Below are 12,030 nucleotides of genomic sequence, written 5' to 3'. Positions count from 1 at the left end.
TTCGGTTCGCGGCCGAGCGAAAGCCAGAGGGGGGCCCTCTGCGCGAGCTCAGAGACACTCCCCCAACTTCCCCGCCTGGAAAGTTACGCGGAAGCAAAGCCGGCGGGGGGAGGCCCTCTGCACGTCCTCAGAGACAGGCTCCCTCCCCGCCCGCAAAGCTGAGCTGAAAGGAAGCCAGGGGGAACGGACGGTCCTCTGCGTGCGCTCAGAGATTCTCTCCCTCCCCGCCCGTTCGGTTCGCGGCTGAACGAAAGCCAGAGGGGGGCCCTCTGCGCGAGCTCAGGGACACTCTCCCAACTTCCCCGCCTGGAAAGTTACGCGGAAACAAAGCCGGCGGGGGGAGGCCCTCTGCACGTCCTCAGAGACAGGCTCCCTCCCCGCCCGCAAAGCTGAGCTGAAAGGAAGCCAGGGGGAACGGACGGCCCTCTGCGCGCGCTCAGAGATTCTCTTCCTCCCCGCCCGTTCGGTTCGCGGCCGAACGAAAGCCAGAGGGGGGCCCTCTGCGCGAGCTCAGAGACACTCCCCCAACTTCCCCGCCTGGAAAGTTACGCGGAAACAAAGCCGGCGGGGGGAGGCCCTCTGCATGTCCTCAGAGACAGGCTCCCTCCCCGCCTGTAAAGCTGAGCTGAAAGGAAGCCAAGGGGAACGGACGGCCCTCTGTGCGCGCTCAGAGATTCTCTCCCTCCCCGCCCGCTGGGTTCGCGGCCGAGCGAAAGCCAGAGGGGGGCCCTCTGTGCGAGCTCAGAGACACTCTCCCAACTTCCCCGCCTGGAAAGTTACGCGGAAGCAAAGCCGGCGGGGGGAGGCCCTCTGCACGTCCTCAGAGACAGGCTCCCTCCCCGCCCGCAAAGCTGAGCCGAAAGGAAGCCAGGGGGAACGGACGGCCCTCTGCGCGCGCTCAGAGATTCTCTGCCTCCCCGCCCGCCGGGTTCGCGGCCGAGCGAAGGCCAGAGGGGGGCCCTCCGCGCGCGCTCAGAGGCGCCCTCTCCCTCGCCGCCGCCGGCGGGGCGCGCGGCGAGCGGGGAGGCGAGCGCGAGGAAGGGGGCGGCCCGAGCTCGCGAGCGGGCTGGCGGAAGGGGAGGGCCGGCGAGGGAGGGGCGAGCGGCGGCAGCGCGGAGCCCTCGCCGGCCTGGACTTCTCTCCGGCGGCCCCGCCGCGCCGTTCGTCCGGCCCGCGCCCGCCGCCCCGGGCCGCTGCCAGGCGGCGCGGGGCGCACCCGCGGCCGGCCCGCTGCGCGCAAGGGGAGAGGCGGCTTGGAGACGCGCCTGCTGGGGCTCCTCCCGGGGGGCCGCTCCCAGCCCGGACTTCGGGGCCGGGGGCTCGCGTTGGACCCCCGCTTCTGCCTCCCCCCCTTCCCTCTGCTGTGCGCAGGGGGGCGCCTCCCCCCCTTAAATAGTTAAAAATTAATTCACGGTTTTTAATCGTTAGCCGCAAGTGACCTCGGCTGCGCTCCAACTCTTTGCGCGCCCCTTTCCGCCGCCTTGCTCCGCCTAGCTGGGGGCCCCGTGCTGGCCGCGGACTCGAGCGTCGCCTCTCCGCTTGGGCCCCCCCCCTTTTCCGTCCTCGCCTCTCCGGGCCGAATTCCCCCCCCCCCCCGCTTCGCCTCTGCAAGAAAACGAATATCACTATTCCCCCTGCATCCATTTTTCAGGGTCGTGGTCGAAGAGAGGGGGGCGGGAGAAGAACACCCTCGGGCCGCCCCATCTTGGCCTCCAGCCCCCCCCCCCCCGGCGGCCCCCTCCCCCGGCGATATGGCCATGGTGGCCGGAGGGTGGGGAGACCCCAACGGAGACGCCAACGGGGTGGACAAAGGCTGCCCCCGGCATTCGGAGGACGACTCTGCGTCCCCCCAGGGTGGCACCAGCGACCCGGAGCACGGCGACGAGGACAAGCCGGGCATCCAGGTGGACTGCGTGGTGTGCGGCGACAAGTCCAGCGGCAAGCATTACGGGGTCTTCACCTGCGAGGGGTGCAAGAGTTTCTTCAAGCGCAGCATCCGGAGAAGCCTGAGTTACACCTGCAGGTAGGGCTGGGGTCCGGGGCGCCGAGGGAGGCCACTTGGCCCATTTTCCCTGCCAGGGCCCTTGGCGCGCCGGGGACGCCTGGCCTGCCTGGAAAGCCGTAGAGGGGCCTGGGGGGGCCTGTGTGCTGCTTTCCCCCGCACACACTCATGTGCTGCCTTGTGTGGCGGCTGCCGCACACACTCATGTGCCGCCTTGCGTGGCAGGCAGCCCGTCTCCTGCCGTGGGCTTCCATAGCCGCTGCACTTCCACGCCAGAACGGAACAGGCCTTTTCGAGTAACGGCTTTTCTGGCCGAGGGATTGGGCGGAGGTGGGGCTCGGTTCTGGGATCAGGGCCTGTCGGGTCTGGGGGAGGTGAGGGGGGTGCCAGCCCTCCCATGATCCAAGGAGTTTGAGCCAGAGCAGGTGACGCCGCATGCAGTCTTGTCTTGTACCTGCCCTGGGTGTCATTCCCTGGGGAGCTGGGAAGGCCCCCTCCCCCTGCCCACATCGCAACTAGGGGCACTAAACTGAGCGACACCCCCCCCCCCACAAACACGCCCAGAGCAAATTCTTCAGGCGGATGCCGTGGATGGATTTTGCTCCTGTTCCAAAGCCACCTTAGTGGCGGATTGGTATTGTTGTTTGTAACCTGGCCACGTGAGTTGTGTAGGGCGTGGTGCGCTTTCAGTGTGAACATGAAACTTGGCTCGCTTGCCCGAGGTGCCGAATCTGAACACCTTTGTTGGTGATGTACGGAGGCTGGCCCTAAGGTGCTTTGCCGTCCCCCGTGAGGGAACATGGCTTGCATCCCTCGGATGACGTGCGGCTTTGTGGGCACCCCGGAAATATATCTGCGATTCCGGCCTTGCTGTCCCGGCTGAAAGACGAAGCGTGTGGAAGGTTCAGATTCTGCGTAGGACTAGCACCTGGTCCTTTGTGCATTTAGAAGGCAGGGTGTTTGTGGTATTCAGGATTAACTGGGAGGACAAACGAGTATTTTAAGAAATGACACGCAAAATGGGGGGGAAGAGAAAAGGCCACCTGAGCTCCAGCAGGGCGGCTGTCATGGTGCAAACAGACTGGTTTTGTCAGTGTGGCACCTGAGTTTTGCAGGCCAGTTGGTTTCCCTCTGAAGAACGTCTGGGACGCTGCGTGTCTTTTGAACTGGCATTTTAAGGGTGTCTTGAACGGGCACTTTAAGGGTGTCGGTGGATCTCTTCTTCTGCCCCCTCCCTCCCTCCTGGAATGCATTGATTCAGAAGCCGGGAGTTGTGCCTTGTTCAGGTTTGGACCAGCCTATGCAAGGCCAAATTTTTTTCTCTCTGGGCTGAAGCCTCTGTGGGGTGTCCTGGGAAAGAGGGGAGGGGCCCAGGCAAAAGCACAGGGTTTACTAGCTAGTAAACCCTGCAGAGTATCTTAGGGGTGCTTTGTCAGTCGTCCCGACCACACATGAGACGGTAATTAACAAGATAGGGTTGTTCATGGGCCGAGTCTTAGGATCCATGAACTCAAGGCTCCATTTCAGTCTGAGTCTATTCCGTTCTGTGATCCGCGTGTCGTTTCTCCTGATCCGTACCACCGGATATTTTTCTCCCATGCTCCTAAGCCGCGGAAAGCCTCCCTGGCGTTTCATTGTAGAAAGACAGGATCGTGTGTGTCCCATCCATCTGTGTTGGTTCGAGCGGATGGAGAACGTGAGAAGAGTCCTGCGGGACCAGACCATGTCGTCCCGCATTCTGTTCACACAGGGGCCAGCCAGCTTCCCCAATGGGAAGCCCACAGGTGGGACATGAGCGCAACAGCACCCTCCCGCCCGTGATCCCCAGCAACTGGTGCGCATAGGCTCACCGCCTCTGATCCCTGAGGTAGCACATCGCCATCAGGACTAGTAGCATGGATAGGCTTCTCCTCCTGGAATTTGTCTAACCCCCTTTAAAAGCCATCCAAGTTGGCGGCCATCACTACATCTAGCGAATTCCAGGGTTTGACTCTGCGCTGTGTGAAGGAGGACGTCCTTTTATCTGTCCTGAACCTTGAATGCAGTTTGAACATGCGAAGCCACTGTACACAGCTGTCTGTCTCAGTATTGTCTACCCTGAAAGAAGGGCAGCTCTCTCTAGACCGCAGGCAGAAAAAGGCCTTTCCCAGCTGAGATCCAGTTTTTACTGGCTATGCTGAGGATCGAACCTGGGCCTTTCTGCATGCAAAGCAGGTGCTCCATCACTCTTCTTGGGCCCTCAGATGCTCACGAACCTCTGCTCTGCCTTCCAGCATAAGCTAAATCAGGGATGGTGTGAATGGAAATCTGGTGGCCAACCTAAGGTACTAGTCCTCATGTGGGTGGAGCACATCTGGCCTTTGCTTTGCCTCCTCCCTTTCCATGATTTAGCTCAGGGATGGGAACGCATAGACCTCCAGATGTTGTCCGAATGCATGGCACATCGTCCCTCATTGTTGGCTACGACGGCTAGGGCTGATGGTCATTGTAGTCCGATAACATCCACAGGGCTGTGCATTTCCCACCCCTGAGCTAAATCAAAGTTACCAGCAATGTACCTCTGGGGAAAACATATCTGAAGCTGGGGGGGGGGGTTTTGCAGGGGCTGTGTTCTTCTGTGAGTCCACACATCAGCAGAGACCAGGTCAACGGGTGGCCTTTGCCGTTCTGTCCACATGTCAGAGGAAGGCAGTGGTGGGTTGGAGCAGGACCTTTCCTGCGTTGGCCCCTGAGCTCTGGAACTGTGGAGGTCAGATTTGGAATAGGCCATAAACGTTTCTCTTGTGCAGATCTCTGGATGCCTGCTCCAGTGCTCATTTCTGCTTGATTTACTTTAAATATTCCACTGTTGCTGTTGCTGTTTTTGTTCATTACATTTCTTACATTTCAGTACTGCCCAGTAGCCAGAGTTCTCTGCGTACGGAGATTAAAACCTTAAAAATGCAATACCATAACACTGACATGCACAAATAGAAAACAGTTTTACACAAAACCCCAGGGCTTGTTAAAAACCTTATCATGTGCAAACTGTTGTTGTTACTATTATTGTTAGCAATTAGATAACATCCTTCCTCCAAGGGCTTCTCCTGCACTTTTATCCCCTGTGAGGTTGGTTAGCTCACAGCAACCCTGCGCAGTAGGTTAGGCCAAGACTGTTCCAGGGTCACCCACTGAACTTTGTGTTTGGGGAGGGATTTGAACTCTGATCTCCACAGCCCTCATCCATTACAACGTGCCAGCTGCATTATTGCTGTGAATGGACTGGAACGTACCAGAAAAGCAGTTCTGATCAATAGTGTTTTGGCGGAAAAGTAAAGAACTGTTGTGTCTACAAGGGTGTTCCTTGTACGCTTTTTTTCATTGCATTGGTATCTCATGTGCGTTCCAGAGTAGCCTTTGTGATTTGGGTACCAAGGCGATCCGAGGATGTGGAAGGGCGAGCTGACCATGGTGTTTAGGACAGCGGAGGTGGAGGCGGACAGACCTGAACAGGACGCTCTCCGCTTGCAGTCTTGTCGAAAGGAGTGCAGGGAGCATGGCAGACGATACATGTTTATGAGATTTGCTCAGGAGCGCATTTTGCTAGATTGTAGCTCCGTGTTAATAAAGAGGCCCCTTCTGGATTTTTCGCCTTGGGCACTGAAGCGCTTGGACCAGCCTCGGTCAGGGACATGATCTGTCGGACCCAGGATCTGTCTGTCTGTAACAGCCAAACACGAACGCCTTGCTTGCTTGTTTTTCTTCCTTTCTTCAGTCATGAGGACTAGAAGCATTTTTAAAATTGAAGATGAAAGCCAAGGAAGCTGTTGAAGTCCGTGATGGCCATCCTGACCAGGGGTGGGCAACTTGCGGCCCGCCAGATGTTTGCGCCTATAACTCCTATCAGCCCACACCATTGCTCTGCTGACTGGGGCAGGTAGGATTTGCAGGGCAAAACATTGTCTCTTTCCTCTGACTCTCTTTTCAAGCCATCCAAATTGGTAGCCATCGCTACAGCTTGAGGAAGTTAATTCCATAGTCTGTGTGGTGTGTGGAGAAGTCCTTCCTTTCATCTGTCCTGACTCTCCCACCAGTCAGCTTCATGGGAGGACCCCGTGGGGTTCTGCTATTATGAGAAAGGGGGAAAAATGCCGTCCCGTCCACTTTCTCCACCCTAGGCGTAATTTTGTATGCAGTGCAGGGGCCGCTGCTGAGGGAGGGGAAGTCTTTTTGGATACATGCTCCCCCAACCGGCCCCCTCCCCAGTCCCAAAACAGAACTGCTATTTTTGGTGAATCTTTCCTTCACCACCTGCGCACATCGCGAGAGGGTGCAAAGTACAAGGGAATGTGTTAATTTCTAGAGCGCAGCCGTCATCAACCTCGTGCCCGCGAGACGTGTTCGACTACTGGGTCCAGCCGGGGATGATGGGAGTGCATGCCACCTTTGCTGTGCTTCCACAGTGCGCTTTGACCACGTAAGATGACATTACAGGGTGTTAATTTCATTATTGCCGTTTCTGTAGCACATGTGATATTCGGGGATGCCGTACGCTCTGATCCATTAGCCCAGGGTGGGGTTTCTTCTTTTGCCGAGTGCTCTTTTGATTGGCTGATAGCGCTTTAGAACTCATCCTGCTGTTAGCGCTGTGCTTGGTATGTCCTGACCTGGCTGATAGCTTCTTGGAGAAATGGTGAGGCAATGCATGACTGTGCGTTCCGTGCATTTTTAAAATTATGTTGCTCTCTACAGCACGTCTCTGTCTCTTCGGCGCTGAACGCTGATCTCGCACTGTGCCCGAGAAACTGAGCTACAAAGTGCACTGCAGTCGCCTTGACTAAGAAGTGATATAGAAATATTTTAAATACGTTTTAATGAAAAAAAATTGGGGTGTTTCCCAGTTTGGACCTTGCTCACTCAGTGGTCTTGGGCAAGCTGCCTTCTCTCAGCGTCATCCTCACCATCCGTTGTCACCAAGATTTCTGAGAGAACGTTGGTGCCGTTCTTTGAGCACGGAGAAAGTCTGGCTAATGGAACACGTTCATAAGTATTTATTATTTATTCCTAGGTATGCTTTCCAGGAATTAATTATTGCAAGAAAGCAGGGGTGGATCACGGGAGATTGTATCATTCCCTCCTAGCGACACCCCTGAGAGGTAGTCAGGGCTGTGTGCCATCTGCTTTAGTACCGCATACCTGTGCGCAACATGGACGCTGGCTCCAGGAGAATCTGTGTTTTCCTTTAACTTAAAGCAAAGCAAAACACTTCCCAGTTTCAAGCCCTTAAGATGGCAAGGGGAGGTTTGAAAATGGTGCCAAGTGAAATTTCAGAAGTGGGCAGGGGTGTCGCTAGGCCTGGGGCCCTCACCCTGAGCCCATTTTCCTGGGTTCCCACTCTTTTCCCAACAGCATTGAGTATCCAGGTTTTTTTCCTAAACAGGGTGCCGGAAGTGGGGATAGGATTTCAGGGGAAGATCAGAGTTTGGGAGGAAAGTGTTAATCCACCTGTTACTGTGCACTGCAGCAAATCAACCCCTTTCCCCCCAAATCAACCCCCAAGTGGAAGTTAATTTTGAGGAGGGGGGAACCTTTCATTGGTGACAGACAAAGCTTTTATTTGGGGTGATTTGGATGTGAAATTAATTGTCTGGCTTTGCCTTCTCCAAAGTTTCAATCAGTTATAATGATTCCTTCTAAACTGACATACATAGAAATTAGCGTGTGTAGATTTTGTGGACGTCGGTGTCCTCTGACTTTGGGCCCCAAATGTTCTGAGTACCTAGCGATGCCCCTAGAAGCCAGCCAGGGTTTCAGTAGAGGGGGAAGATCCAGACACGATCAAGGCAAGGAAAAGCGGCAGAAATGTACGCAAAAGTCATGGATATTTGCAAAGGGGTTGTATTCTGCATGGCTTCGCTTGGGGTTGAGTCTGGATGTGCCCAGAGTGACAGATTCGCACCCCCCCCCCGGGGGTGGGGCGCTAGGCGAGGATGTGAATGGTTGCTTTTCCCATGACCACCAGGCACGGAAGCAGGTTTTTTAACCTGGGGCTCCTGCATCCCAATTCAGGGCTTTTTATCTGCACCTCTTCTTTGCGAGTCATCCGCATGAGAATGTAAAATATAATTTGGCCATGTGTGATGGTGCCATGCTCAGCGGGTAGTGAGATTCTACTTCCCGATTTTTGTGAGTTGGTTTGTTTTCTTTGATATCTTCCAGCTTTTCTGCAGGACAGCTACCATTTTAAGTGGCTGCTTTTTTCTTTTAAACCTTAGCTGGCTGTTTTAATGCTTGTCAGTACCGCCATCATTATTCATTCCCTTTATTAGCGAAATAAACCTTCAGCTATGGGGCAGTATAGAAATGCAATAAAGAAAGGAAGAATTTAGTTTATATTTTAACTCGGTTCTGTGATCCAAATCTATTTTTTTAATTCCTTCAGTGAAACTGACACAGTCTGTCCTTGACAGTTTCACTAAACTTTTGTTTGAATTGGGGGGGGAATGACATGATATGACTTTAATGCAGCCTTCTCAAACCAGGTGCTCTCCAGATGTGTTGGAAAACAACTCCCATGATGTAAGTAAATCCTTGTTTAAATGGCCTTTAAAAACCCAGCTTGAAACAAATAAAGCATAAGAAACCTATTTATGTACATTCTTTATTTGTTACGTTTCTCATCTGCCCAAGAACTAGTGTTTTCTAGGCAGATTACAAACAGTGAAAAAGCTAAAATGCCACAGAAGAGTTAACAACCTAAAGTGCAGTACAAATATTTCAAACCATAAAATACAATATTAGGCAAAACAATAAACAGCTCAGGGATTGACAAAGCAGCCATAAGAACCCAAAACTAAGTCTCTAAAATGCCTGAGAGAAAAGAGAAGTTTTTGCCTGGCGCCCAAAGACAACCGTGTATGCTTCTTTGCGGAGCTTATTCCATAAATGGGGGGCCACCATTGAAAAGGTCCTCTCTGGTAGCCACCAGCCTAGATACCTGGAGGAAGACTGAAGATGACAGGTACGTGTGGGAGGAGATGTGCCTTTAAAAATGTTGAAAGAATCGATGGGACGCCAGCCAGAGAACTAAAACAGCAGGTTTTCGAGCTTTCCGTTACCTGTTCCTTTGGGTTAAGGCAGATTTGACTTGGTGCTGGAATGGGTGCAGGAGAGGCACCTAGCGGTTGTCTCTAGGGTGGATATTTTTGCCTAGGGCGGCTCTGTCACTCAGCTCCAAATGCAGAATGCTGGTAGACCAGGCCCTCCAACATGATTTCGGCTGGATTCCTATGGGAGAAGACAGTCCTTCTGATAACCCAAAGAGCCTGGCTGAGGATTGTGGGAGTTGGCGTCAGGCACATCTGGAAGGCGCCAGGTTGGAGAAGGCTAATTGAGTCCAACCCCCCAGCTCAGCCATAGAGCATCCCCGAAAGGAGGCTGCCTTAGACAGATTTTTACAGGTTAGCCTAGAGGAGCAGAACCTTTTTCATCCCAAAGACCAAATTCCATTTCAGATAGCGCTGCGCCGACAATTTCCCCCACATTTCTTTCGACCATTCTCATTCAATTTGATAGAAAACAATGGCTTTCGAAAAGGAAGTCAACGGAGGAGAAATTTCGTGGAAATTCTCATGGGCTGAGTTTGGGGGGGTTCTTGTGCTTTTACCTTACTTAGGAGGTGGCTGAGGAGTGTGCGTGAGTGTCCTTGTACAGTCAACTCTGGAAGCCTGCAGCCGCCTCGGCTTCCCACACTTCCATTAGAGGCACCCTGAGGAAGACATCAGGAGGCAATTCCTCCCATGGGGCTTTTTCAGTTCAGACGTGCAGGTGGCCTGGGAGCTGCAGCGCAACGGAAAGATGTGCAGTAGGGAGAGAAAACGCACACAGCGGCCTCGGCCACCTCGCAGGGATTCGGTAAGCTCAAACATGCCACCCGAAGGAATTCAAAATCCTGCTTCAGACGGCGGATGCTGTTGTCACTTGCAGGAGCAGTGCAATAAACCCAAAACCCCCGAGGAAAAGAGAAAGAAGCTGTGCGGCAACCCCTGCCGATAGCCTGTGAGAAACTTGGAGAATTTCTCCCCCCCCCCCCACAGGAGAAATTTGGCAAAGTTGTCCCCCAAATGTCTTTGCCCACAAATAGGCTGGAGAATTTTGAGAGGCTGTCTGCACACGCTCTAATTTCAGGGCACTTTTTTTTTTCTTGCAAGGAGCCCAAGGCAGCTTACACGGACCTCTTCCTCTCCGTTTTATCCTCACAACAGCCCTGTGAGGTAGGCTAGGCTGAGAGTCAGGGACTGGCCCAAAGTCACCCAGTGAGCTTCATGGCCGCGTGGGGACTTGAACCCGGGTCTCCCCAGTCTCTCACCAACACTGACTACTGCATCACGCTGGTGGTTCCATTGGCGGCTCTCACAATCCTGGAAACGCGCGTTTTGAAAAGCACATTCTGCATGTCCTCAGCTTGAACATGGAAATGCCCAAGCACGGTGTTCTGCCTTTCCTTGGTTTAGCAAATGCATTCCCTTCCCTGCTCTCTTTTAATTGTATTAGTTTTGGCGCATGCATAACCAGCGAAGCTTATTTTCAACAACTGGGGTGTTCTTTGCTCTTCCAGAAACAGGGCTGGGATTTTTTTGGCTCTCCCTTTTTGCTTCGTTTTGCGCGTGCGTGTGTGTGCATGTGTGTGTTCGGCTCTTTGTGGTCAGAGTAATTGAACCCAGAAATCCCCCCCCCCTCAAATGACGGGGGTGTTACTTTGTTTTCTCCACAAGGGCCCCTTTCATGCTTTTCTCTCCCACAGCTGGAATCTGTCGCATTAAGGTCGGGAGAGCCCAAAGCCGTGCCGATTTGACCATTTAAAAGTGGATTCCAGTTGCTGTAATGACATAATTAGCGCAACCGTTGCTGGTGGCTAAACTAAACATAGCCGCGTCGGGAGTTCACATGGATTGTGTTGCGTGTTCGAATTTGATTTTGTGCTTTGGTACCTTGGGGGCAAAGCGGTGTTTCTTGACGTTTTTAGAGACCAGACTTACCGCAAAAGCAACCTTTTTTTGCGCCTGAAAGCAGCATGCCCCAACCTGGTGCCATGCAGATGTTTTGGGCTGATGGGAGTTGTAGTCGAACACTTTCGGGGGGCCCCTGTTTGGGGAAGTCTGCCTTAAAGACTTAAGCGGTTGTATTCCGGCGTACGCTTTCGAGGTCTATGTTCTACTTCATCAGATACAAAATGTATTTGTCGCATGCATCAGGTAGATTTAAGGTTTTGTTAGGTGAGACAGAATGAACTGGAGAGTAATTTTCCCCATCTCTTTATTTTACCTTCTGGGTTGCAGAAGGGACATTTCCTGAAATAGCTTTTGTTGCTGCTGTTGTTAAAGGGGTATCCTCACCACACTTGATTTTGGGGGGCAATTCTCCAGGCTTCTACAAGATTATATTGCTGCCCCATTGATCTTTTTAATGTTTCCTCAGGTCTCTTTGCAGCATGTTAGAGGATTCTGGGAAGCGATTATTCTTTTCTCTTTTTTGCATTGCACCGGACTCGTGGATTGCGCATTGCTACATGTGGGGGCCCCTCCCTCAAGTATTTGCCGCCGCTTTGGTTCCTTTTCCACCAGGCTCTCTGGCCAAATCTTGGATTCACCCTGTTGAAGAGCCTTGCTATGGGTTTACTGTCATTTGCCCCAATGGTATTTGGTGATCAAGAGCTTATTTGCACGTCGTGGCTACTGGCTACTGTTACTGAATTTCTGGTGTCACATTCTGTGTTCTTGCCAAAACAATAATAATAAAGAAATAGGCACATGCAGGGTTGCTTATCAGTTTGTTTTGCATCGCTTGCTCCAAAGCTTCTGGGAGTTGTAGTTTGGGAACTCTGGGTAAGCTCTCTCTCATGCATTTCATGGTCTTTGGGACCTGCTGTTTATTCCCCCACCCCTCACACCCCAAAATACCTGTGTGTGCACGCACTATATATAAAATTCCCTCTATTACCAGTGTTCAGGTGGTGCGTGCTGATCCTTCTAGAATCAAGACAGAGGCAT

General features: G+C 53.1%; 1 protein-coding gene across 2 annotated transcripts in view; it reads left to right on the top strand.

Annotated features, from left to right (window-relative positions):
• Positions 1 to 1,088: 1,088 nt before the first annotated feature.
• Positions 1,089 to 12,030, top strand: part of LOC146333459 (nuclear receptor subfamily 2 group F member 6-like) — a 34,143-nt gene continuing 23,201 nt past the window's right edge. The window contains exon 1 of one of the 2 annotated variants that reach the window (XM_084826205.1): positions 1,089 to 2,023. In XM_084826205.1, the coding sequence (XP_084682331.1) occupies positions 1,752 to 2,023 (272 nt within the window). In that variant the 5' untranslated portion in view covers positions 1,089 to 1,751. The remainder of the gene's footprint in view (positions 2,024 to 12,030) is intronic. The other variant, XM_084826204.1, reaches the window with a different exon arrangement.

Source organism: Heloderma suspectum, chromosome Z (genome assembly GCF_057233095.1).
Source record: "Heloderma suspectum isolate Gila_16-S chromosome Z, 16-S_ref, whole genome shotgun sequence".
Lineage (NCBI taxonomy): Eukaryota > Metazoa > Chordata > Lepidosauria > Squamata > Helodermatidae > Heloderma > Heloderma suspectum.
Note: the sequence above shows the minus strand (reverse complement) of the source record. Positions and strands in the feature narration are given on the sequence as shown.